The sequence below is a fragment of the Portunus trituberculatus genome, chromosome 47 (genome assembly GCF_017591435.1).
Source record: "Portunus trituberculatus isolate SZX2019 chromosome 47, ASM1759143v1, whole genome shotgun sequence".
Lineage (NCBI taxonomy): Eukaryota > Metazoa > Arthropoda > Malacostraca > Decapoda > Portunidae > Portunus > Portunus trituberculatus.
In genome coordinates this window covers 20917978-20945930 of record NC_059301.1, presented here as the reverse complement: position 1 = coordinate 20945930, position 27953 = coordinate 20917978, and the positions used below count along the sequence as shown (strand labels likewise).

General features: G+C 37.5%; 2 protein-coding genes across 2 annotated transcripts in view; one reads left to right on the top strand and one right to left on the bottom strand.

The window, feature by feature from the left end:
- LOC123520489 (MAM and LDL-receptor class A domain-containing protein 1-like) overlaps positions 1–8534 on the top strand; it is a 52892-nt gene extending 44358 nt beyond the window's left edge. The window contains exon 18 of the mRNA XM_045282758.1: positions 6027–8534. The gene's annotated coding sequence lies outside the window, so the exon portion shown is untranslated. The remainder of the gene's footprint in view (positions 1–6026) is intronic.
- A 4035-nt stretch (positions 8535–12569) lies between these two features.
- LOC123520488 (short transient receptor potential channel 4-associated protein-like) lies at positions 12570–26992 on the bottom strand. The gene is made up of 16 exons (XM_045282757.1): positions 26802–26992; positions 25050–25169; positions 24629–24727; positions 24229–24357; positions 23736–23889; positions 23126–23236; positions 22594–22722; positions 21899–22057; positions 21561–21768; positions 20466–20586; positions 19073–19413; positions 16504–16594; positions 15679–15825; positions 15211–15426; positions 14506–14700; positions 12570–14065 (listed from the first exon to the last, which is right to left on the bottom strand). The coding sequence occupies exons 1-16, from the start codon at positions 26898–26900 to the stop codon at positions 13937–13939; spliced, it is 2448 nt and encodes an 815-aa protein (XP_045138692.1). The 5' UTR covers positions 26901–26992; the 3' UTR covers positions 12570–13936.
- Positions 26993–27953: the final 961 nt, after the last annotated feature.

Below are 27953 nucleotides of genomic sequence, written 5' to 3'. Positions count from 1 at the left end.
ACTGTCTGCCATAATGGTCGCAGGTTTAGAACACAAAAGATGTCTTAAATGACAATACAAATTTTTAATCTTTATAAAATATTGATTTCTATTAGAATGAAAAAAAACTTTACCATTTTATTTTTTCATTTATTTATTTTATTTTTTTTCTTCTTCTTTTCTTAGCAGACAGCAGTGGTGGCAAAATATCACATTGGCCTAAAGCCATTCCCTCAGCCATTTCAGATGTATCACCTAACTTAATAAATTTTTACTTTTAATAAAAATAATTCAATGAACCATTAGCTTCTGGTAATCACTTCGGTGAATGCAGGATTTAGGATGTACATGCCATCCATGAAAAAGAGAAATAAAAGGATTTTCAGACAGTTTCAGATTTTGGATAAAGGTTGTGGGTCTGCACAAAATCAAACTCTCTTTTCTTACTTTCCTTGTACTTCTAGTACTAGTTTCCCACAAAAATCCCGACATTACTAGTTCATTGTCTGAGGAAAGATTAGATAACTTGTGCAAACTTACACACACACACACACACACACACACACACACACACACACACACCATGTAGTGTAGTGGTTAGCACACACTCCTTACAACCGAGAGGATCTGGGTTCAAGTTCTGAGAGCGGAAAGGCGTGTGTGCCTGGTCTCAGGCCTATCCGAAGATCGGAAATAATGAGCTCTGAGCTCGCTCTGTAGGGTAACGTCTGGCTGTCTCGTCAGAGACTGCAGCAGATCAAACAGTGTGTGTGTGTGTGTGTGTGTGTGTGTGTGTGTGTGTGTGTGTGTGTATTTACCTAGTTGTAGTTTTACAGGGCCTGGGCTTTATGCACGTGTGGCCCCGTCTCCATATCTACACTTATCCAATCTTTCTTTAAAACTATGCATACTCGTTGCAGACACTACTTACTTTTCCATTCAAACTGTTCCACGTCTCAACACATCTTTGCGGAAACTATATTTTTAACATCTCTCAGACATCTTCCTTCCTCAGCTTCTTACTATGCGATCTTGTGCTTCGAATGTCATATTCTTCTCTCAGGATCAGTTTCTCATTATCCACTTGGTCCATTCCATTGATCAATTTATAAACTTGTATCAGATCCCTCTCTCTTCTCTGTTCCAAGGTTGGTAGATCCATAGCCTTTAGTCTCTCCTCATATGTCATCCCTTCAAATTCTGGAACCATTCTTGTAGCCATTTTTTGTAGTCTCTCCAATTTCCTTATGTGTTTCTTTTTGTGAGGGTCCACACTACTCCTGCATATTCCAATCTGGGTCTTATTATAGTACTTATCAGTTTCTTCATCATTTCTTTGTCCATATACTGAAATGTTATTCCAATATTCCTTAGCAAATTATATGTCTCTCTGAAAATTCTATCAATATGGCTTACCGGTTGATTATTTTCTTCCATCGTCACTCCCAAGTCCTTTTCCTTTTTGACTTTTTCTAGTTCTACTCCATCTCTCATCTTATAGATTCCCACTGGTCGTCTTTCACTCTTTCCCATTTCCATGACATGGCTTTTGTCCACATTGAATTCCATCTCCCATTTTTTACTCCATTTCCAGATTTTGTTTAAGTCTTCCTGCAGTATTTCATTACCCTCCTCTTTTTGCCTTATAACTCTGCACAGTTTCGCATCGTCTGCAAACAGATTTATGTAGCTGTTCACTCCTCTGGCATGTCGTTTATATATATGAGAAAAGTATTGGTGCCAATACTGACCCCTGTGGCACTCCACTTTCTACTGCTCTCCACTTGGACTTCATATATTTAACTACTGTCCTTATTTCTCTCCTCCTCAAATAATTTTCCATCCATCTCAATGTGCTTCCTTTTAAGTCACCCTTCTCCTCTAACTTCCACAGTAATCTTTCATGTGGCACTTTATCAAATGCCCTTTTAAAATCCAAATAAATATAGTCAATCCATCCTCTCTCTCCTGTACTCTATCAACTATTCTAGAGTAGAAACTCAGTAAATTTGTTACACACGACCGACCTTTTCTAAAACCAAATTGGCTATTTGATAATAATTTGTTGTCTTCAAGATACTTGATCCATTGTTTCTTTATTACTCTTTCACACATCTTGCATATTATACTAGTTAGTGATACTGGCCTATAATTTAAAGGTTCTTCCTTCCTTCCTTTCTTATATATGGGAACCACCTCAGCTCTTTTCCATTCTACTGGTACTGTTCCATTTTCTATTGAGCATTTTATGACTTGCTAGTTCTTCCTTACATTCTTTTAATATTCTGCCGAGACTTCATCCGGTCCCATTGCCTTCTCTTCATCTAATTCCGTCATCAACTCTTTTATTTCAAGCTTGGTTACTTTAATTTCTCATATAGACGGTCTCTCTATTACCCTGTGGTCTTTCGAATTTGGATTCCTTAGTAAAGATCACTTGAAATTTACTACTTAACAGTTCTGCCATACTTTTTGGGTCTTCCACCATCTCGTTCTCTCCTTTTAACCTTTTTATTGTTTCTTTGTGCCTTATTTTTCCATTTATGAATCTATAGAACAATTTTGGTTGTTCCTTACATTTTTCGACAATGTCCTTTTCATAGTTCCTTTCTTCTTCCTTCCTCACCTTAGCATATTCATTTCTTGCTGTTTTGAAGTTTTCCTTATTTTCTGGATTTCTATTTCTCCTCCACCTTTTCCATGCTCCATCTCTTTTCTCCTTTGCCCTAGCACACCTTGCATTAAACCAATCTTTCTTTCCTTCTTCTTTAGGTCTATATTTCGGGACATATTCCCTGACTCCTGTTTTGTATATTTCCAAAAATAAGTTATATTTCTCTTGCACCCTCTCTGAGTTTTCCATCTCCTCCCAGTTTACGTTTTAAAATAGTTCTTGAGATTCTCAATATCAGCCTTTCTGTAGTTTAATCGGTCTCCTTTGTATGATTCATCTCTATCTTCCTTTCCCTCTTCTATATCCATTTCTAATATTACATGGTCACTCTTTCCCAATGGGCAATTATATCTTATATCTTCGTTCATTTGTAAAAACTATAGGTCCAATCTCGCTGGCTCATCGTTTCCTCTTAATCTTGTGATTTCCTTTACTCTTTGCTCCATCATATTATCTATCATTAGGTTCAGGAATCTTTCTCCCCAGGCTTCTTCCCCATACCACTTTCATAATTTTCCCAGTCCACCTCCTTACAGTTGAAATCTCCTACTAATATCACTTTTCTCCTTTCTTTAATGATTCTCGTTAGACTCCTTATTGTGTCATCTATCATGTCTTTATATTCTTGATTGGTCCATGAATTTGTTTTTGGTGGCACATATGTTCCAATGATTGTTAACTCTTTTTTTATTAATATGTATCTTAATATACAGTACTTCTGATTTTCCTTCCCCAAACTCCACTTGATTTACCACCATCTCTTTCCCTAACATCATCATGACTCCTCCTCCTCCTTTACCCACTCTGTGCTCTCCTCCATATATTATACCTATTATCTATGTATTTTTTTATTGCCTCATTTAATTTTGTTTCAACCAGGCATACAATATCTGTTTCTTCTTTCTTTATGTAATCTCTTAATTGTAATTTACTTGATAAAACCCCATCTGTGTGTGTATGTGTGTGTGTGTGTGTGTGTGAAAGAATGTAAAGACATCAGTGGAAACATGTTATATAAAAATTCATCTGCAAATATGTCTGTAGGTAGCTACACACATCCAAATGTCAACATGCAATGTGCATGTGTACAATATTAAGCACAATCATGCATACTAAAACTAAGACAGCTGTGTAGATACATATACATATATGCACAGACATGCATGTAGTCATGTTGTGAATATATGCAAATCTGTAATTACACAATGGTACCATACTTTTGTTGTATTACATAGGTATATGAGCAATTCAAAGTTGCCAACACCAATTTTTCCAGCCATGTCTCATGACGGAAGTCATCACTGGTCTTTAGCTTCAAATTGTAAGATCATTACCAGTGAAATTTTTTGGTAATCACATTACATATGTTATTATATATTCTTGTCTCCCTTTGACTTCTAAAGACATACCTGGCGGACAGCACAGAAGGTTGCAAATTTTACTAGGCATGCCCACAAATGTCACTATCTACATGACAGGCTCAGTAGATGGGAGGTATGCTCAATGATGCTGATGGTTACTGAAGGTAGTACAATAAATATAGCAGCCATTGTTACTAAGAAAGGAAATTTCAGCAGCATAGTGTACAAAGAAAAGAAAATGTGATGCAACTTCATAACTCCAGTGATTGTCCCAAGCCACTAACTATGATGATTCTGTTTAATATAAGTATGGTTTGGCAATCAATATGTGCCTCTGATAGGTTTTCCTCAAAATCAGGCTGCTGAAAAAAGATCACAACAGGGACTGTAGGAATTTTCATATATCTTTGTGGCTGTCATCCTACAACCCTAATATTTCCAAATATATGGCAGCTAATAAAGTGACATCATTGATAAAGAATAACAATATTTCTTAAATCAGGTTTCATACCTAATTTATCTGCAAATATTGATTCATCTCTTTATCAGGAATTCTAATTTGTCCTTGTATAATGACTACAATCTGTCATGCTGTCACCATTGGTGCTGGAGCAGTCCTTTATTGCATGTTCTGAAATAGCTTGTATCCAGTTAGTACTTTGGGCTAGTGTATTGTCCTCCTTCCTCTTTTTCAGCATTTTGACTTGAACACTTAATCAGAAGTAGAGGTTGGAGTGTGGATTAGGGAGCTAGTATAATAAATAATTTCTAGACTGTCATGTAGCAAAGGAACACAGTTTTTAACTTCAGTTTGTCTGCATACAGTGTGATGTATCTCTATTATTATTAGGATCTGTTTTTATGTAATTTTTGGTGTTCAAGTTAATAAATTCTCTTGTATGTCAAGTTGCTGTGAATCTCAAACTTGAACAGAGAACAAACACCAAATTACTTGAAAATTCAAGAATACACCAACAAAAAACTTTGAAATTAAATAACATGCTTACAATAGTAAAACCAATGAATTTGGATGAGATGTTATGAATGCCACTTATGTTCCAAGAAGGCTACAACATCACTGAAAGAGGATGATAAGTTAAGTCATCCTCTATGAGCACAACCTTTGAAGATGTTGGGAAAAAAGACTTGTCACAATCATGGGATCATCAGAAAAGATGCTGACATAGTAGTACCATTTGGAATAGCTCATACAATCCTCATGCTTACTTTAAATATGCCATATGCTGCTGTCAAGTGTCTGGCAATGTCTGATCACTTCATGATAACAAATCTTGCAATGCACTGAGAATAACTGTCAAAGCTCAATCAGCACTCATTACCTTCCTGCTTGTAGAAAGTGCTTTAATAAATCAATGAACAAGGAACATTTCAAGATGAATACAAGGGAACTCAACTTGCATCAAAGTGAGGTGAAAGGGCTGGGAACTCTCCCTGAGGACTTTGTACTTCTTTTAAAATAGGGAAGTTGATAGAGCATTTTTAATTCCTCAAGTTACCAGTTTCTAAAGCAGGGTAGAAAAAAAAATATATGATAATAAATATATAAATGAATAAAGTAAAATAAATAATGATTCATTAGATTTAAATTAGTTATTTATTCAAATTGAAAATTTTATCCAAACGATTTGTACTTATTAATTTTTTTCATTAATCTGTTTGTTTGCACTGACTATTTTGTTTCAGTCTTATGAGGCCATTTTCTTGTATTAAACTTGACTAATGTTAAATGAAACCATAATTTTTTATACATTACCCAAGATTAACTCTCACAAAAGCCATAAGTAGGACTAATACTTTAATATGATGTTATGTTGAAGTAGCTAACTTACTTTGCCTAAAAAAATGAAACTCAAATTTTTTTAACAGCATCTATTGCTGTAATCAACAAAAGATCTTACTTTCTTTTTTTTAAGTGCTTGAATACTTTTCTGTAACAGATAACAATGATTCAGTGGTACAGGATTTCTATTCTCTAATCACTTATTTTGTAGGACATGGCAGAAACAACTCCTGTGAACACAATTAGACTTCAATGGAAGCTCAAGCAAGGAATGTGCTGCACCAGACTATACAAAACAAGCTTTTTCAAGAAAATCCAAAGGATTTTCAAGCATGAGTTTAAATGTGAGAAGACCTCCCCCTCCAAAAGCAAAATTTAGAACTGGGTGGACCACTTTGAAAAGTATGGGACCATGGAGAATCTAAATGCAGCAGGTTAATTAAATCTACCTAAGCTGTTCAGGATGTCCCAGGAATCATACAGCTGAGCTGGTTGAGAATGTGAGAGTCAGTTTAGTAAATTCTCAGAAACTCTGTGCACAAATTAATTCAGTCCCTTGGTATATCTTGTGAAGCTTGCTGGAGAGTACTAGTAAATGACATAAGGGCTTACCCATACAGAATACAGATGAAGGAGACCCTTACAACTTTGGGCAAATAGTGGAGAAAAGCTATAGTAGTTAAGTTTAAGAAGATCCAGGAGAATTCAGATTTCCTTAACCTCCTTTGGACATCAGACGAAGCCCAATTCTATATTGAAGGAAAAGTGAACTCAAAGACAAATGTCTTTTGGATATCTTCAAATCCAATGAAGCAGCTAACTCTCTCCTAGGTGCAAAGTATGGGTTACTTTTTCAGCCAGAGGCATCCTTGGAAACTTCAAGTTCAAGCAAGATGGAGCAAGTTCTAACACCTCAAACTGATCCTAAGATTGGCTAAAAGTAAACTTTGGGGGCTGTGTGGTCAATCCCAAGACTGATTTTGAGTGAGAACCTCATAGCCTTAGCCTCCCAGATTTCTTTTTTGGTGCTATCTCAAGAACCAAGTATATACAGGGAGATTCAAGACTATCAGTGAACTGAAGGAAGCCATCAAAGAGGAGATGCCTAAGAGCCATTCATAAGTGTTTGCAAGAACATTTTGGATAACTTTGTGCTGCACCTCAAGAAATGTAAGGAACTATGGAACTCATCTTGAATAAATGCTTTAGAATGAAGAAAGGGCTAAAGACTATCTCAATTTAATTTGATGTTCTAACAGTCTTGACTAACATTTGATACTGATGAGATGACTTGTTAAGTTCATTGCTTCTCCAACTCTCATCCTAGTCCACCACAATCAATGGTAAGGAAAATTTTTCATGTTGAGACAAATAATTTTTAAGTTTGGTATCAAATATCAAGTAAGCAAGCATTACATTGTTTGCAGAGTGTAGGGTTATTATTTTAATGAAAAGTTATAAGTTATGAGCAAAGTGACTTACAATTAGCCTTCTGGAATGTATCGTATCTCACTCATGACTCAAACACCCTCTGTATATAATCATTAGATATTTGACTCTCAATGACACTTATATCATTTTAAATATTGTATACTTACTTTTTAACTGATTTAAATCTACTATTTAATATTCAAATTATGAGGTAAATTATGTAAAATTCACTGTCATTGTACTTTACTATCATTGTATTTTACTGCTTTAGTTTCTTAGATGGATGTATATAGTACAGGTTCTCATGGTGTCAAGCCAGTGTCTGGAGGTGCCTCAGTGACCACTTGCCAATGGACAACAACTGCATTGTGCAGGTTGAGGCATGATTATTGGTACATTAATTCTCTGATGTTCCAATGGTCTCTGAATATTACATGTAGGAAGTTATAATGAATTCACTGCCAGTATAAAGTGATCTGCTGGATAATGTCATTTTACTTGGTTGTATTGACAACTGTTAAACGTCTTACAGCTGTGATGAGTGCACTTGCTACTGGTGTTCCTGATGGCATTGCAGTAACATTTTACAAACTTTAACTTTTAAAGATATAAAGTGCATTTAAATTAAATGGTTACAAGTGTGAAAACAGATTATTGTCAAGAATTGTTCCGAAGTTAATTTGAAAATTAATAAATTAATATAAACCAATGGTGTTACTAATACTTGTTGTTTATCATCCACATGATAGCCCAGAAGATTTAGGTTTATGGAATCCCGAGTCAGCATTTAGACTCCAAATCTGTGATCTTGCCTTCAAGTAGGTCATTACATTCATGACCAAGTTGCTTGATAACATTTGCTTATATTACTGCCTAAATAATAACATGATTAAGATGGGGAGAAATTAAAACATGTATAAAGTTTACTGTGCCTGATCTGTGCATGGACAGGTAATATGTCTTATTTCTTTATATTCTATAAAAATTAACTGTTAAGTAACATCCAAACTACCTATCAACAATGATGTAAAGACCTTTTTGGGTTTCCAAATGGGAGAACTGGCAGCTTCAAGGCCCCTTGTAAATATCTAAAAATATATATTTAATTATTAGGAATAAAAACATAAAAATGTCAGCTTCTAAAGATATGTCCATTCACAATCACCAAGGTCTTTATAAAAAAAACCCCACATAGTTTCTATTGGCTGAGACCTTGAAATTTTTTAATCTTTTTATGTATACATAGCTAGTTTGACTTTTTAATATTGCTATAAAAAGCTGTACTGGACTCTCAATACTACAATTGTTGTGTTCCTTATCCCTTCTCTGTTCGTCATCAGTCATAAATCACTCAAAACTTTACCACTGTTTTTTGCTGATTTGCATCAAGTTACTTCCAAGTAAAAAAACAATGCATTTGTAAATAATTTAATGAATTATTAGTATTCAAATTAACAGTGTTTCATTGTAATGGTAACTGGTAATTTTCAGTATTAACATCAATATCTAATACACAATTCTTGTATTCATTCCATCTCTGGTATCCACTCATAATTACAAGTATGTACATATACTTCTCAATACAAGCCCTAACATGAGGGTGAACTAAAGCAAAAGGCACCACTAACAGAACATTCAAGCAAGTGACACCTTTATACAAAACTGTTATCAACACATGTAGCATAGGATTAACTTTCATGTCACTCAGATCTGTATTTTTCACTGTGGGATAAAAGTTCAGAAGTACGAGAAGAAGGTGCAGGAAGATGAAAGTGTGTAATATATATATATCACACATGTAGCGCATGCCCCCCCCACACACACACACACACACACGCCCGGTAGCTCAGTGGTTAGAGCGCTGGCTTCACAAGCCAGAGGACCGGGGTTCAATTCCTCGGCCGGGTGGAGATATTTGGGTGTCTCCTTTCACGTGTAGTCCCTGTTCACCTAGCAGTGAGTAGGTACGGGATGTAAATCGAGGAGTTGTGACCTTGTTGTCTCAGTGTGTGGTGTGTGCCTGGTCTCAGGCCTATCCAAAGATCGGAAATAATGAGCTCTGAGCTCGTTCCGTAGGGTAATGTCTGGCTGTCTCGTCAGAGACTGCAGCAGATCAAACAGTGAAACACACACACACACACACACACACACACACACACACACACACAATAAGCTGTGTAAACAAGTTATTTTGGTGTCAGCTGTTCCTCAGCTCTTACACCCGCTTTGTGCCTAGAATGGCTCGGACAACTCCTCAAACACAGACAATGCAAGAGCTACCAGAGGTATTTAAGCCAGTATTTAAAATGCCTTAAAATGACTCAATCAAAATGCAAAAAATGCCTACCAGTGCACTTGGAATAGACCATCAGATTTTTCTGATATCTGACTTATTAGGGTCCAACTTAAGCTGAGTTTACTGTATATGTAAATAAAAGAGTGGCATCGTAAGCAACCTCGTGGCCCAAAATGAACTTTTATTATGTTGTTTTCCCTAACCTTCCTATCATGACAGGAGAGAACATAGATGCCAGAATGGCCCACAAAATAGGGTAAAAAATCCATCCAAGTGAAATTATCCTTCTTATCATACATAAGTGATAGCTATTAGTCGTTGTGGCTTGAGAGAAGTAACTCCCTCGCTACAGTAGAGTGGGAAGAGCCAGCCAATAACAGCTTGTGCTGTGAGTGTACATTCCTCACTCTTTCTCTCAACCTAAAGCTTTCAAACCTTGGTTTAAGATGGCTTGTTCTCATGCTGTACTAGAGGTGGTCCACAAAAGGAACTTGAACCTTCCAGCACCTATATTTATGGTTGAAATCATGCCCAGTCTGTTCTCCAACTAGCCAAAAGTGCCTTAATTAATAATATCAAAATCTTTCAAGAACTGACCCCCTCGAGACTTCTGACACCTAGCCTAAAACATATAAAAAAAATTTGCTTCATTTTTCCTTCCTTTATTTCATCCTGATGGCATCGCAGCTATCTTTTCTATTTCTAAAGCCAAACTCTTTCTCGCTGCTGCAAAATTGCATCTCTTGTTATCTTGTACTGCTACCTTCCTGCCAACTCCTCTTCTGAGCAAACTGCATAAACTCCCCTCTTCCTGCAGCCTTGTTGCACAAGACTTTCTTAATTCTCTCATCACTATTGAATTAGAGAGTTAACCAGTATTCTCAAACATTCATACCTCTCTCTGGTAAGTTCTGGAACCCCCTGCCTGCTTCTGTACTTTATCTACCTATGACCTGAACTTATTAAATTTAAGAGGGAGGTTTCGAGACATTTACCCCATTCTTTTGGTTAATTCTCTTGACCCTTTTCAGGTACAGGCATCTCAGTGATTGTAAAACCAATTTTTAAAAGTTGTATTTTGATTCAAAATAACAAAAAAAAATCAGATTGAGTATTTGAAAGATGTCCATAACAAGTCTTAATAGTTTTTTACATACATATAAAGATTTTACGCAAAATGTACCTCTTTTGGTCGGAGTGTGGTTTCTCTCTTTCCCTCTAAAAACTTTTAAGTGAGTAGCCACCTATTGAAACTGATAAATTAATCCTGAAGCAGGTAATAACATCAAGTACACAGCAGAGTGCACTGATCATGATGATGAAGGTTGTCAAATGGTAAATATTGAGATCATCACACAGTCACATGATGGGGAAAACAAGCAAACTACTTTACCACAAATAACTTGTACAGAAAATACATTTTAAGCCTACACAAAACAAATGAAGTAGAAAATGTGTATGACCGATAACACATGGTAACTAGACATCATGTACAAGTACAGGCAACCCCGGTTAACGAAGGTTCACACAACGAAATTTCGCTAGAACGAAGGTTTCATTTTACTACCATCTGCTCGTTTAATGAACACCAAACTCGCTTTAATGAAGTTTTATCCAGGTAATTTTTTCCAAGTTTGAAAGCCCCGCTGTATCACGCAAGCCGACAAGCTTTTGAATACACCAGGAGCTGCAAATACTAAGGCATGCCTCATGAGAAATCCTGAGACATCTGTAGAATCAAGATCAAGATCAAGCCTCTCGTGGACAACACGCACCACATAACAGCGTCAGCAGCAGCTCGTCTTCACTCGCTCAACTTACCACCAAAACACCCTGCAATGTGGCCTAGCGTTCCTAAGAAGACCAGGAAGTCTCTTACTCTGGAAGTGAAGCTGGATATTATTCACAGACACGAAAGAGGAGAGAAAACTATAGCATTGCTGGCCACCATCTTGACTCCATATACCGTCTCTACTATTTTCAAGTCAGCAGACTATTAAGAAGGCTGGTGAGACTGTATCTTCCTTGCAAGCTAAAAGAACCACCTGAACTCGTGACTCTACAATAGATAAAATGGAAAGCCTTGTGGAAATGTGGTACATAAATGCGGTACAATGATGCGCCTTTGTTTACATTCCACAGGTTGCTGGTTAGTTTCACTTTCCCTCCTTCATAAATTTAAGATCATCAACATTATAAAGTTACGTACATACATACATTAGTATACATTATAATGACTTATATTAAATTTAACTGCCTAAATGTTAAACTTCATAATTTTTACTTTCATTAAACCTTTCACTGTACTATGATGCATTCTTACTCTCAGTGGAAGTTCAAGTCAGGGGTTATAATCGGTTCGCTTAACGTTTCACTTAACAAAGTGTTTTTTAGGAACGTAACCCCTTCGTTAAGCGGGGTTGCCTGTACATCATGGACTGAAACTTGATGAGGCATGTGCAGATTCTAATAAGAAACAAATTTTACACATGGCAATGTTCATACCTATGAGAGGTCCCTATCAGCTTTTAGTCATGTAATATTCAGCTATAAAAGGCAGGCATAAGGTAGTGTGTTCAAGTGTACTGCCTTGTTTTGGTTCACCCTCGACTTGTCAAGAGATTTTCACCAACATTCATGCACACCTAAGCATCCATGTACACACACACACACACACACACACACACACACACACACACACACACACACACACACACACACACACACACACACACACACACAGAGAACAGGAGAGCACCAAAGTAGTAATAGCAGCAGCATCACTTAACTACAGAAAATAAATTTAACTGTATTGTAGCATATAATTGAGCACAAACAGAATCACTACAACTAAACCAATACTTGCCAGTCTTTACACACATCATTGTATATCACATTGAAGCAAATCCTCAGGCATCCCAAAGCAGCCTGGGGAAGGGTAGCTTAGCATTACTCAACTAAGACTACTTGGAAACCTCATACCAATTAGGCAGTGAAGTTGAGAGACAGCAAATGGTAAATGCATCCTTAAAACAGGATGATGGTTCCTCATTATATACAGACATGTAAGAGAATGCTATCTTTTCAAATGGATCATCAAACAAGCTTGAGATATCTTGTGCAGTGTGTGTGTGTGGAAGATGCTTGGAAGAACTTATGATGATGTGTAGTCTCTCATCTTGCCAACACCTTCACCAGACTGATTTAAAGCCACTAACACATTGACCTTACTACAGATTAATTGCAGGGAATTTTAGTGTTTTCTGTCACAAGTTACAAGAGAGCTTGGGTACATGTCTGCTTACATCACATGATGTCCCACTATCTACTACTCCTGTGCTCAATGCCCACAATCACAGATTCCCAAAAGACACTTCAAGTCCCAAGTTTGAGGTTTGTTTTTCTTCTGTCAGATAAAACATGGACCTACTCAAATAAACAAACTCTTCTTGTGTCCTGTATCATCTCAGGTTCAATATTTGTGGTCCACAAAGCATTGGGCACCTACTCAATTCAGGATGATCTAACTAGTGATGTTTGTGCTTGTTCAACACAGAGAAACATTAGAAGACATGTAAACAAAAATATAATTAGATTATGTGTTATCTAGATTGTCTCAATATATTCTAAACAACAAAATACACATTATAACTGTAAAGTAATTTTCTTCAACAGATAGCAGGGAAATAAACTCTCACTTAAGGCTAAATATATGAGCTTAAATAAAACCTATGACAATAACAATCCAAAGTATGTATTAAAACCAAGGGTTTGTAACCTCTTGGTTGCACTGGTATTCCAATACAGTTAATTTTTAGCTCACTGAAACTATTTGTTATAACTGATAAAACAGTAATTTATAATGCTTGATGACTTTGTCTGTAAAGGTTAGTAAAGTATTTCTATTTTTGCAAAGATCCCACAATATAACAAGTACGTAGTGACTCCTCCTGTGTACTGAACCATCTCTTACAAACTCATGATGGGTGAAATGCAATCAGGGTGTGGTGGCTGTATTGCCACTGCATTATTTACAAAATCACAACTTCTTTTGACGTGGAAAAATCAGCACATAAATTTTCTTCTTTTATGGTTACAAGTTGTGTCAATCAATGCTGCAACTCTTGTCTAGCCTAAATAGTAGTCCCAGAGCCTGTTTGTACTGTATCTCATCTGGAACTGACCATCATCACCATCTTACTCACCATCTCCATTTTGTCAGGCTTTCAACTAGACATTTCCATTTAGCATTCATGTCAGAATGCTTAGAAAAATTTAACATTCAGGTTGAACAAGACTCATCCATCACTATCACTGTCACCCTCCTCACCTGCCACCATTGGAACCAGCCTCTGAGGACTGGGATGGGGATGAGGACTGGGTGAGGCCACACACTAGCTGGTGCGGGAAAGAGTGAGATCCTCAGGTGAGAGGTAGTGGTAGATACAATCAGGAGAGAGCTTCTTCTCCGCCACCAGAGTTGCAACAGTCTCACGCCAAAAGTCAAAAGAAATACCAGAACTCTGAAAATAAATATACCATATGACAGAGGCAGTGTTTCACCACTGATTGCTATTTAGTTTCTAAACAATGCACTGCTATTCAGTTTGTAAACAATGCACTGCTCAGTCCTATTACCCCCTGAGAACTCCAGTGGATTTCATGATTACAGATTGGTGCAATGCACGAAAAGATGCCGAGGCAAGTTATTTTGTGTGTTGAACTAGTTAAGAAACAGGGAGGATTACACAATACAATTTTTCAGCATGGATATCTAGAAGTTCAAGAAAAGTTGATTGGAACTTGATATAGCTAGATTCAAGAACTTTCATAACTTAAAGGTTTCCCATATGAAGGAAATACACTTAACTTGTAACAAGAGTTCATGAATGTCTTGGAAACAGAGCAATAGAGGTAATGACTTGAGACACAGCATAAACCCAAAAGTCTTCTTTCCACTTACCCGCTGCAGTGTGTTACAATCCTTGTCCTTGTTGTGGAGATAATGTGTCTGCCAGAAACGAAGGAGGGACCGTAGATTGGTGAGAAGATGTGGCTCTACATGGGTGCGCAGAGCCTCTAGGTAAAGAGGGAGCTCTGAATGTTTGTGAGCCAACATCAAGATAACTAGAGATGTGTTCAAGCAACTCACATTTTCCTGCAAAATGAAAAATAAGTTAACAAATCATTCTTTTGGCTCTTCACTATTTTCCTTTATCAAGTGAATATAAAAGTACAGAAGGTTTACTCTATGATATGCATCAATTCAGTTATTAAAAAAAAACACACAAGAAGGCTGTGTTTCACATCTGCCTGTAATGCATAACATTTAACTAGAAATTTTATGCATTTATCAGTGTTTCCTATGAATAATGATTTATCTTATTTATCTAGTATTTTGTTTTGTAATATGATGCCCAAAGCTTTTTAATAAAAGAACATTCAAACAATATCAACTGATCTGTTAAATCCATGCTACTAAGCTAGAGTACAATAATATAAGCTGTCAGCTGATGTATATATGACTTACAATAGTGAATAAGTGGGAATGGCAATGAGCTGCATCAACAAGCAAACTGAAGGCACCTCATTTCATAACCTTTAATATGCATCATCAAGATGGAGATTACATTCTTTCAGTCTTCTAACATGTTACACTCTAACTTACCTGTGTCAAAGTGTCAACACTGATTGTTTTGATGAGTTGTACCAGGAAGCTGAGACGCTGCCTGAAGGTGGACACGTGGTGAAGGGTACGGGATTTAGCCACAAAGGCTTCTGCACCTTGAACTCTTACAAAATAGTCATGGGAGAGGACTAGTGAACGCACCAGCATGTTGGAGTCCACAAGATTTTTGGTCACCAATGAGAACAGCTGCTTTTCCTGCAACATAAGAAAAGTGTGTGTAGCGAGTTAAGCCTGATAGGATATTGTTCCTCCACCTTTAACAAACCAAGCCAAACCTTTCAAATACACTTATTATTTTTACCATCCATTCTATTCACATCAAAAGCACTCTAAAATACCATATCTTTACCTGAACCATTGATCTTTGATCTTTAGTCCATTTTATTTCAGAAGCAATAAATGAGCAATGAATAAAATTATTAATCAAAAGGAAATATAATGATGTACCTTAAATTCTGTAGCAATGAGTGAATCCAGTCTCTTGTATGCCTTGTCATTGAACTTCAGCAGCTCCCCAAGAAGGTCAAAGGTAGACTGAAGTACCTCCTTCTGGTTGGGTCCAGGGTCACATTGTAGCAAAGATCCAGCAAGATGCTGAAAGGGAATCAAAATGCATTTTAAGATATATATGACTTGAAATATTGTATGAAAAGAATGCAAAACTAAGGAAAATTTGTGTAATTTTGTTTTGTCTACATAAAGCCTTATTTTTTACATCATGACTCTGTGTTTTCTTCAGCATTAGGTTTCTTGTTTTCCATTATTAAATTTTTTAAGTGGAGAGAGAGAGAGAGAGAGAGAGAGAGAGAGAGAGAGAGAGAGAGAGAGAGAGAGAGAGAGAGAGAGAGAACCAACAGAGGTTTCTCATACTATCATTTTGAACAACTGGCTGAACTCCTCACAGGAGTCTGGTGAGGAGTTTAACAAGCAGTTCAAAATGATGGTATGAGAAAGCTCTGGTGGTCATGGTGGACTTTTATAGCCACGTGAGGATCTCACTAGTCCTCTTAACCCTTTCAGTACTATGACGTGTTTTCGTATTTATTGTGCTTACTATTTGGCGTTTTGACACAGCTTCAGAACTTATGTGGAGATAGAAATAGTGAAGACTGTGGCCATTAATCATCTGACCTCCATAGACCCTTCCTAATGTCAATAAACTTGTCTAATTACATCCAAAACTTGTGGTAAAAATGCGTCACAGTACTGAAGATAAGAGGGAAGGATTGTATATATAATAATATAAACTACTCTTCCTTTTCTGAAGCTCACCTTTAGCAGTCCACGTCTCAATAAAAATACTTGGTCAGCATATGGGTTGGGGCTGCGTAGGTAACTCTCAATGGCTCTTGAAAACCAAAACCTGCAAGCATACAGTGAGATGCTGCTCAATACCATAGGTTATTGAGAAAATTGTCACAAATGGTCAATTGTAGCACATATAGTTTTGAAAATCATTAAAAGCAAAATTACTACACTAACTTTTAAACATTACCTTATGGTGACTAGTTTTCATGCTACAATTACAGTAGGGATATAAAAAATACAAAACACCCTTTTTCGTACCAGAATCTGACATCACAAGTATTCAATTGAAAAGAAAGGCCCACTGAGGTACCAGTCTCAAAAGATATGTCAAGAGAATCATAAAAATCTAACGTTTTGAAAATCCCACTTGAAAAAGTTCAAGTCATAGGAAGAGGCTACTGTCAGTTGCCTCAGACACCTGTGTTTCATTGAGGAAAAGAAGATGAAGTTAAGCAAAGACAGACCCCAAGGGATTTTTTCAGTTATACAAGACAAAAAGCAGAGAAGAAATAGATCCCTTAGGGGCAGCAAATGGTTAGTTCTACGGAAGAGATTAGTAGAATTATGAATGAGTATTTTTTAACTGTCTTCACCCAGGAGAACACACAGGAAATCCCAGATAGAGAACAGATATTTAGGGCAGAGGATAGTGAAAAGCTGACAGATATTCATATAACTAAGGGGATGGTAGACCAGGAGATAGATAAACTGAAGAAATTCAAGTCACCAGGACCTGATGAAGTATATCCAAGGGTTCTAAAGGAATACAAGGAAGTCATCAACAAGCCTTTAGCAGTACTTTTTAGGATGTCACTGGAGTCAGGTGAGGTACCAATAATGTGGAGAAAAGCTAATGTGGTTCCCATATTTAAGAAAGGAGATAAAACCCTAACGTCTAATTACAGGCCTGTTAACTTAACTTCAATTGTGGGTAAATTAATGGAATCAATAATTAATTAGGGAACAACTAGATAAACACAGCTTGATAAATTAAATACAACATGGATTTACGAAGGGAAAGTCAGGTCTTACAAACTTGTTGAGTTTTTATAGTAAGATTTATGAGGCTGCAGATAAGGGTGATAATTATGACATTCTATACTTAGATTTCAGTAAAGCCTTTGACAAGGTATCTCACCAGAGGCTCTTAAAAAGGTTAGAGCACACGGTATAGAAGGTAGAATATTAGGCTGGATTAAAGCGTGGTTACACGACAGGCGACAAAGGGTAGTAATTAATGGATCTAATTCCGAGTGGGGGGAAGTAGTTAGTGGGGTGCCACAGGGCTCAGTTTTAGGGCATTATTATTTCTAATATATATCAACGACTTGGATAGTGGAATTAATAGTGACATCAGTAAATTTGCAGACGACACAATGATAAGTAGATTAATTAGGTCTAATTCAGATGCCTTATAGGCAGACTTGGATAGAATGAAAGAATGGACAGACAGATGGCAAATGCAGTTCAAATTAACTGCAGTGTAGGTAGAGATAATCCAAGCAATAGGTACACGATAGATAACGTGGCACTAGGAAGTTCCAAGTATGAGAAAGATTTAGGAGTCATAGTTAGCTCCGATCTCGGTACAAGGAAGCAATGTATTGAGGCCAGAAATAAGGCGAATAGAGTATTGGGATTAATTTTTAGAAGTGTTAAAAGCAGGAGTCCTGAAGTAATACTAAAATTATACTTGGCGCTGGTCAGGCCACATCTTGACTATGCGGTACAATTCTGGTCCCCACATTTAGGAAGGATATAGCTCTGTTGGAGTCAGTGCAAAGGAGGATGACTAAAAGATACAGGGAATGAGGGATATTCCCTATGAAGAGAGACTGAAAAAACTCAATCTGCATTCCTTAGAGAGACGTAGGTTAAGAGGAGACCTGATAGAAGTATTTAAGTGGTATAAAGGTTTTAACAAAGGGGACAAGAATGAAGTTCTTAGGATCAGTAGCGAGGGCAGAACCAGAAATAATGAGTTTAAACCTGAAAAATTCAGGTTTAGGAAAGAAATGGAAAGAAACTGGTTCTCAAACAGAGCGGTTGATGAGTGGAACGGTCTCAGTGGTCATGTAGTCAGGGCTGAGTCAATAGGGAGCTTTAAAAGAAGATTACATAAGTTCATAGATGGGAATGATAGATGGAATTAGGTAGCTTTAATCACAGGGACTGCCATGTGTAATAGGCCTGGTGGTCTCTTGCAGCTTCCCTTTTTTCTTATGTTCTTAAGTTTAATAGAAGAGGTGGTGTTCTACAAATTGAAAATTAGATTTGAGGCTGCAAATGTTGCAGTTAATGAAGTTGAGGAGAGTTGTCAAGACGCTTAGGATTGATAGTAGTAGAACAGTCCAGCTTGAGGACATATATGTTCCTTTTCCCAGAAGAGGAGGGTAGTGTTAGAGTCGTTATATCTAATTTTGAATTTTGAGTGAAGGATGCATAAATACTATGTATGGATGAGCTTCACTGAATTAAAATGTTGACTTGCTCTAAATAAAGATTACCAGCATTATGAATACCATTGCTTTACCTGAATGTTGATCCAGTTGTTTCCTTCTTTAGGGCTTCAACAATCTTAAGTAGCAATCCCTTGGAGCCACTACACATCTGCTCAGCAGGATACTCCACCAGAGGCCTGGCTTGACTGGCCATGTTGGTTGCTGCCCACTCCTCTGTTCTTTCAGGCTGGCTGTTGTCATTGCAGGGCAGGTTGGGTTTGGCAGGTTCATTGCCATTGGAACTTTCAGGGGGCGTTGTGGTAGGAGACTGAGATGGGGAGGGGCCGGGATGTAGAGAGAAGTTGTCCTCACGACCATAGTGGATGTGGATCTTGCGCACTTCAGTGAACTCCTTGGGAGTAAGCATCAGGTACTGTAAGGAAGACAAAAAATAATTACTATAGTTTTGAAGGTAATCATTAGCACTCCATTTCAAACAATGCAATAATATGTATTCAGGTGATCAATAAATCATGCTGAAAGATATTGCACCAATAGAGTGTATTGGATTTTTGGATATCTTATGTACTTTTCTTAGACATACCTATATGATGAAGGAAAAAAATTCTGGCTTTATAATTTAAAGTTCATTAATTACAATTTATTCCTACTTGTTAATTGTGGTGTTTATATCATGGTGTGAATACTTTAACAATGAAAACTTGAAAACATTCTGAAATGGACAGCATATGAACTTTATCACATCCTTCAATACAACTAAAGTGATGTTTGTGTCTGGACACATCCAAGGCATACCAATATCAGCATCTATATAATGATATAGGTACAACTATTCATGAGTATCCATAAATATGCGCTTGTTAATTATATACTATCCATGTTGCACACTTGTACTAGTTATTACAGTACCACCAATCTCACATAATAATGACCTTTGCTTTCTGCACATTTACCCTGTCACTTGTATTCAAGCCCATGTCATTACTCCATTCCCAGACCTCAGCTCCTGCTTCTGCTTCACTGTAATAAGTATCATACACCATCTACATACAGTGCTTCCTAAGGGAGTAGCCTCATGTCATATCTTAATTATCAAAGTGAATATGTAATGAATATCTCAAAATGTACCCATGAAACACAATAATTTATTATTCTATTCATCACAAGATAATTAGCAGTATTGGCATAACATTTAATGGTGACTATCACAAAACTGAACTTAAAAAAAAAAAAAAATCTGAAATCAGCAAAAAATCTATTTTAGAGATCAGCATGAACCTCGTCCATTATGAAACCTGAAAAGCATGAAATTCAGATCAAATCCATGGTCCTAATTACCATGTCATTCCCACAACTTAGAGATAAATTATTACAAGCATTAGTGTTATCTTGCAATCACCACCTTACCCAATCAACTCTTCACACATAAGTTAAGCACAAAACCAAGCATTTTCTGACACTCACTCTGTAGTCTGACTGATCACAGAAACTATGCACTAGTCTGAGGAACTGTATCTTGAGGGCAACTTCAGGACTGCATTCACAGGAGCTTAGGTGACCTGGAACTCTTATCCTTTCCTGATACCTGGAAGATTAAGGGATGACCATGATTAAAGAAAATCCAGTGACAAGATAAGAGATGTGGATCAGAGTATTTACTTTGTTGTAGTGGGAGTGTATACAGTGTGATTTAAATTTAACTATTGTGCCTTTATGACATCCAATGACACTTTAGTAACCTACCTAGGATTTTCCCAACATCTATTGTGTATATGATGAAACTGTCTTTAGATTCTTGAAAAAATAAATAAATAAAAAATAAACATATAACACAGAGCTGCACCGTGTACACCAGCAAACACAGGATGCAATAATCTTCCAAGTTTCCTGATTATAATAATTTCAAGTCTCTCATTACTCAAGAGTTATAATCAACTAGTTCTGCCCCACACACAAACTATCTATTTTTAAGTGTCCACTTTTTTTTTTTTTTTTTCAAATCCACATCATCACCACTTGTCATTTGTTCAAATCCAGTACCTCCCTTCCCAATATAGAATAAATAGCATGTGATTCACAATAAATATTTTCATCATGGATAACTATGAGACATTACCACATGCCAAGGGTAAATACATCCAAATAATCAGTCAATAATGTGTCCTTCACACTGCCTATTTCTTAAAACATAAATGGTTCCTCTGATGCTCTCTTAAGCTCCGTGATGACTGGAAAGCGACCTGAGATAGCATTTCCTACCAAAATTCAGAAGCCAGTCTCTCCATACTACAAAGTTTTCTTGTATCTATCGTTCATGTATATTCTGTAATTCTTAGTGTTTCGCTTCCTTAACAAAAGATGGTAAAATGCTTATTGATTATCACGGTTAAAAAAAAATCAGAATGAAAGAAAGGAAGGAGATAATGCAAGCTGAAGTCAGATGATCCTGAAAGTGTTAATAATTCTTTTTCATTACAATTCAACAATGGATCTCTAATGGCTAATACATTATCTATATTCCAATCCCTTAAATGTCCTGCCTCTCTCTATAATACTTACGTTTCACACTTCCAGATGAAGAGGTCAAAGAGAGACGAGAGACGAGGAATAAGCCTGAGTCTAGCCAGCTGTACTTGCACCTCCTTGCGTTGTTTACCGAGCAGCAGCAGTCCTAGTACATAGACACTCTCCACACGCTGCAGCATGGGACCCGTCAGAGAATCTATCTGGTTGGCGATGGTCTGGGGTTGTATTCGGTTCATCAGATCTACGACAGAAAAGTAGAATGTAAATTCATTAAATTAAAAAGGTAATTTTTAGTAATACACATATAGCACATATATTTCAGGTATAGTTCAGTGCAATAAACCTCTCTAATTAAGATGAATTATACATACCCATAAGATGTCTAGGATTAGTTTGTGAAGTTACACTAAGTGAGCCAGAAGATGAAGGTTGTTGACTCTGGTTGCCTCTCAACATTTCACGCATGGAGTCTTCAATGAGACGCATCCAGTGCTCCACCTCCATTGTGAGCCCAGAATACCTTGGTTCATCTGGTGGAGAAAAGATTGTAACATGATTTTATATTTGATTTTTATTAACCTAATCCACTACCTTGGAACTCCTATAATAATAGATTGGCTAGATCAATAGTCTCCACCTGTTCCAAACTTCACTCATTACTCATGGACATATCATTCCCATTCCTCTCTCTCTCAAATAGTACAACAATTGATCTTCCTGTTCCACAGACAGTTTCCTTCACACACATTCTTCCTCCATGTGGACTATGAACCAATTTATGCTGGAAAGTGTTCACCATAAACATTTCTGCCCAAATACATCAAATGCTTTCCATTCTCTCTTACTCAATCTCATCTAAATCTTCCTATTTCATCTGCCACCTCACATCAAATTATTCCATACATATTTCCGACTAAGACTGTTCCATACATATTTCCAACTAAGACAAACTTTTCATGCACCAAAAGTTTTCTGCATTTGATTTAGTTCATTGTACTGTATAATCATCCTCCATTATTCACAGTCTCTTTCAATGTACTCCATAAAAACAGCAGATGAAACTTACATGGCAGCTTGGTGGCAAAGTCTACCAGACGGGAGAGGAAATGAGGGATTCTCAGAATGAATTCTTGGTTGATGTCTCGCAGGGGAGACAGGGACTTGATGTTGCTTCGCAGCTTGCTTTGCTCATATACTGCAGAAAGAACAATATAGTTAGGTTTCATATTAAGCAGGACATGCAACCTCAACTTCTGATTAATTATTTACTATCACATATCAAAGTTTCATAATATGTTTATTTTCCATTGTTGTCAACTAATAATCAAGTTTTAAAGATTTAATGTCACCTGTTTCTCTTGACTCACAACTACATAGTAACAGATTGTATGTGAAACCATTATTCCCAGACTTTTTAAGGCTTATAGGTCACCCATCACTAACTCAGCATCATTGGGACTTGTAGGGTGCCAGATTAGTGATTTGGTCAGATTATAAAGGTTAGGTTAGAGCACATTCAAAATATCCTGTAAATCAGTATTGACAGAAAATAAATAAAGAATTGTGAACTACTTCAAGAGAAAGTAATCATTCCTTACACAAAGTTTTGTTCTCGTACACATCCAGGTCTGAGATGGTGACTGCTAGAATGCTGCAAAAGTTGGCCAGGTACTGCCCATCCAGCTTGGCAATAAGGCGGTCCAAGCTGGCTGTGTGGTTAAAGGCAAAGCAGAGCTCATTCAGTTATAACACGAACAAAACAGGCAGTACTATTCAAGGTAACTATTAATACCATGCAGGCACTTACATTTCTGTTAACAACATTTGTAACTTCTGAGGGTGTGGTCATTTCCCATGAGTATCTGAATATCCTTTAATCTAATTTAGTGTCCATTTATGAATGACTTCATCTATTTCATTTCCTAATTATTTTTACTATCTATATGAAACTAACACCTTAAATCTTACCACATTATTACTTCCATCGTTACTGAAAGATCTCCCACTTATATTTCTTTTAAATCTACTTAAAATTCAAACATCCATTGGTCATATAAAGCACTAAAAGTATATTCAACATGATTCTCAATCACTTTCATTTTTGTAATTTGTAAAACAGTTTGATATAAGGTAATCTATTATCATCAAGAACACTACTAACCACGTAACTCAACTACACCTCAAACGCCTCCTCATCCCTCTACTCACGGATGGTGTTCAACTGCAGGGTTGACTTGCGGAAGATGAGGAGATGCTCCACGAGGGCAATGGCCTTGGTATACGTCTCCTTATCCAGCATTAAGGAGAACAGGATTTGGAGAACCTCATCACTCTCACTCAGTCGTGCCCCAGAATGTAACTCCTGAGGGGAGTGGAGTAGAAGCTGAATGTTAGCAGCTGCCAGGCAAGTCATCTTTACAGTGTGTGGTAAGTGACTCATTCATGTGTCAATGTATGAAATAGTACAATGAATAATTATGATGAGCAGGGAATAATTGTTTGCAAAGCTGGCATAATTAGAACTCAAGGATATTTTTGTGTCAAGCTATGGAGAACAGAACAAAATCTGTTTGTCTGATCAGTATGATGATGCTGGATGTCTAGAGAGAGAGAGAGAGAGAGAGAGAGAGAGAGAGAGAGAGAGAGAGAGAGAGAGAGAGAGAGAGAGAGAGAGAGAGAGAGGTGGTGGGGGGGTGCTTACCAGGGTGAGCTTCCTGAGGATGTCGAGGGTCACAGCATGCAGGCTGCCCACATTAAGGTCATGCTGACAGGTCTCCAGGAAGCAGCATCGGCCCCCAAGGTCTTTCACCATCAGGAGGGATAAAAGAGTCTGGGGAGAAACCATCAGTGGCACCACCATTATGGACGAACAAGTCGGCACAAAACTTCTATACTACAAATTGAGGCAGGACTGTATCAAGCAACTGTCTGGGATAAACAAATCATTATCATATTTCTCCATCTTGAACCTCCCCTTATTTGTGGAAAAAAAAAAAAAAAAAAAAAAAAAACATTTATTTTAACAACCCTGTTTGACACCCATTGGATATTTGGTTCCACAGGCTAAGCTGGCATCAACTTGCCACTGGCACAACACCCACCTGGACACCACCATGCTTCTGGATGATGGTGGTGACCTCTGAAGTGTCTGAGGTTTCCCCCAAAGGGTCCTGTCCAACATGCAGTTGGTCCATCAGCACCTGCATCAAGATCATTACTTCAATACTCACCCTTCATTCAGATTTCAGTAAGTAACATCCTGTTTACCCAAAGGACTCCCTCTAACAAATAGCCAAACCATTAGTCTGCTCATCTATGGCTTAATGTGAACAAGGTAATTTTTTTCCCCTTTATTTCTTCTAATATTCTAGTTTATCTTGCAAACTTGTAGTGTTCCCAGCTCTATCCCACACCCATTTAAGAGTTACAGTAATAGAGAGCAGATATAATGCATCAAAAGAATATTGTGATTGTAACTTTCTTTGGCAGCGTTGCAGTTACAGCAACATTCAAATACAGTACCTTAAGGTGGGCCATGATGGTGACCCGAGGCACCTCATTCCTTTGAAGGGCAGCTTCTAAAATATGTAATGCCCTTAGAATTCTGCCATAAGGCATCTTATTCAGGCCTTCCTCTGGAACCTGAGGATAAAAGGATAAATGTAGGTGAAAAAATGAGGTACACCTAAATATGAATAAAATTACACAAGAATTCACAAACTATCCTTTGCTTTATTATTAGTCATGTAATTTATCATATTCCTTCAGGTATGCTTACCATATCAGGACCACACTAACACCAAAGCTAGTGAAAGAATATTCTTCCTAGAAGTGATGAAGATGCTAAAATTATCAAGAAAATATGGATGGACCATGAAGGCATTAGGTCACTAACCATTAGATAGCAACCTAACAAGGAGAGAACTAATCTTAAAGAGAGAGAGAGAGAGAGAGAGAGAGAGAGAGAGAGAGAGAGAGAGAGAGAGAGAGAGAGAGAGAGAGAGAGAGAGAGAGAGAGAGAGAGAGAGAGAGAGAGAGAGAGAGAGAGAGAGAGAGAGAGAGAGAGAGAGAGAGAGAGAGAGAGAGAGAGAGAGAGAGAGAGAGAGAGAGAGAGAGAGAGAGAGAGAGAGAGAGAGAGAGAGAGAGAGAGAGAGAGAGAGAGAGAGAGAGAGAGAGAGAGAGAGAGAGAGAGAGAGAGAGAGAGAGAGAGAGAGAGAGAGAGAGAGAGAGAGAGAGAGAGAGAGAGAGAGAGAGAGAGAGAGAGAGAGAGAGAGAGAGAGAGAGAGAGAGAGAGAGAGAGAGAGAGAGAGAGAGAGAGAGAGAGAGAGAGAGAGAGAGAGAGAGAGAGAGAGAGAGAGAGAGAGAGAGAGAGAGAGAGAGAGAGAGAGAGAGAGAGAGAGAGAGAGAGAGAGAGAGAGAGAGAGAGAGAGAGAGAGAGAGAGAGAGAGAGAGAGGAATACAATGGTAAATGGGATTTCCACTCTAAATCTTATGTAACAATAACCTCATGCTCTGCAAATTGATATAAAAAGTAAGGTTTGGTAGAACAGAAAACAGCATTACTGTAGATTTAGATTTAGATTTAGAAATCCCATTCACAATCAAACTTCAAGTGAAGGTTTACAGCAGATCATAAAGTTGATAGCTGCTATTCTTAGTCTGTATGAGACTGGCAGCTTCTTTATTCTTGAAAAGAAATGAAGAGAAAATAACCTTTAAACAATAAGGTTGAGGGTGACAGTTATTCTGTGGCAAAGATGAATAATGTAATGAGTGAGTGTGTCATTGGAACATACAATGGTGTTAGTAATATAAATTTTGATCCACACCACCCCTGGTATTGATAACCTCCCTAGCAGAAGCACTAAAGGACTAAGGATATGAATAAGCTGCTTCTTGTGTCTTCATATATCACATTAGGAAAACAGGCACATGTGAGGACATCACCTTGCAGTACTACGTGCTGGCAAAGCTGACACCAACTATACATGGACAGAAACAACACGGCCTTGATGCCCCAGTAACCTGCACCTGGCAGTCCTCACGTCACCAGTGCCAGCCTACCCACCCCTCGACCCATTACTACCATACACCCATACATTTCATCCAGGCACTCTAATGCGCTTCATTCAAAATCATACAACACACTCCTCAAATACTGAACCATCATTAGTACACAGAATAACACACACAGGCCTAAAAAGTCCCAAAAACTACGTGAACCTGGAAATCTTTAACTTGTTTGTTGTTGGCTAGACAATGACAACTCATTACCATAAACATCATGTCGGACTGGTGGCCTGTGAGTTCTTTGTAGAATCTGTAGGTAGTTAGGTTGCGGGGCCGCCGCCGAACCAGGTGACGCGCCGCCATGGGGGTGGAAGGAGGGACAGAAGCGTGGGAGATTGAGGGAGAGCGACTTGGTGCTCCCAGTCTTTCTCTCGCAGTGGCCCCGAGGGATGGTCCCGTCTTAACTACAGGTACGGTGTCTATACCTATCCTATTTTATCTTCCTTTTGTCACTTATATGACCTCATTATATACCTCACATAACTATTGGTTGTTAACCTATGATTGCTATACTGAATTTGCTCTCAGTTTTATAATGTTCTATGAAAGAATAATTGGGAGCAAGATTAACCTTTTTACACAAACACAGAATACCTTTCGAAAGAAGTTTCAGTAAAAAGACTGTAGTTACATGTATGGTATGACTACTGTTGCTATTGTTATCAAAATTGAAGCTGTCATCGGTCTAGCTACCTATATGAAGGACTATGATCATATTCATTGTATCACTAATGTTTCTTTTGTTATCGTTACTATAGCTACTTCATGTCCATTTATAAGACGCTGTTTATGATATACGTAACTACTTTTTCACTTCTTATCATTACTATTGATGTTATTTACCCATCTGTCTATCTATTTATCCATCAGTCTACCCATCTGCATTTCCCTACCTATTCATTTACCTATTTGACTCCATCTAGCTATTTATCTATTCACACACCTATCGGTTCATGGTAATTACCCAAGAATCCTTTCTCGCGCTTGTTAATGATCTATTCTCATCCATTCATTCGCATATACCTTTAGATAAATATCAGGTGAGAGAGGTGTCCCAGTCCTATTTGTTGGGAGGGACGGTGCGTGTCTAGCAGTTAGGTTAGGTACAATATGTCATATTAATGTTATTTAAGGGGCTTTCCAGGGTGGGCGCACTGCACAGCATGCCCGGCTAGGCTAGGTAATGCAAAGTTAGTCGCTGCAGACTTTTATATAAAGTATTACCAAACTTAACCTATACCTAGCTATCCACTATTTATTATTCACTTACCGATCTATTTATTTAACTATTTATCTGTCTATCTATCTATGTACCTTTTCATTGATTATAAATGGAAACGTAGAAGCCTACACATA

What these genes read in the sequence shown, in the direction of transcription:
- LOC123520488 (XM_045282757.1), bottom strand. Translation starts at nt 26,900, where the DNA reads ATGGCGGCGCGTCACCTGGTTCGGCGGCGGCCCCGCAACCTAACTACC. An exon ending in TAATCCTAGACATCTTATGG is followed by an intron (nt 21,769 to 21,898) that starts GTATGTATAATT and finishes TTTCTGTCGTAG; the next exon opens with ATCTGATGAACCGAATACAA. An exon ending in GTGTTGACACTTTGACACAG is followed by an intron (nt 14,701 to 15,210) that starts GTAAGTTAGAGT and finishes TTCATTTTGCAG; the next exon opens with GAAAATGTGAGTTGCTTGAA.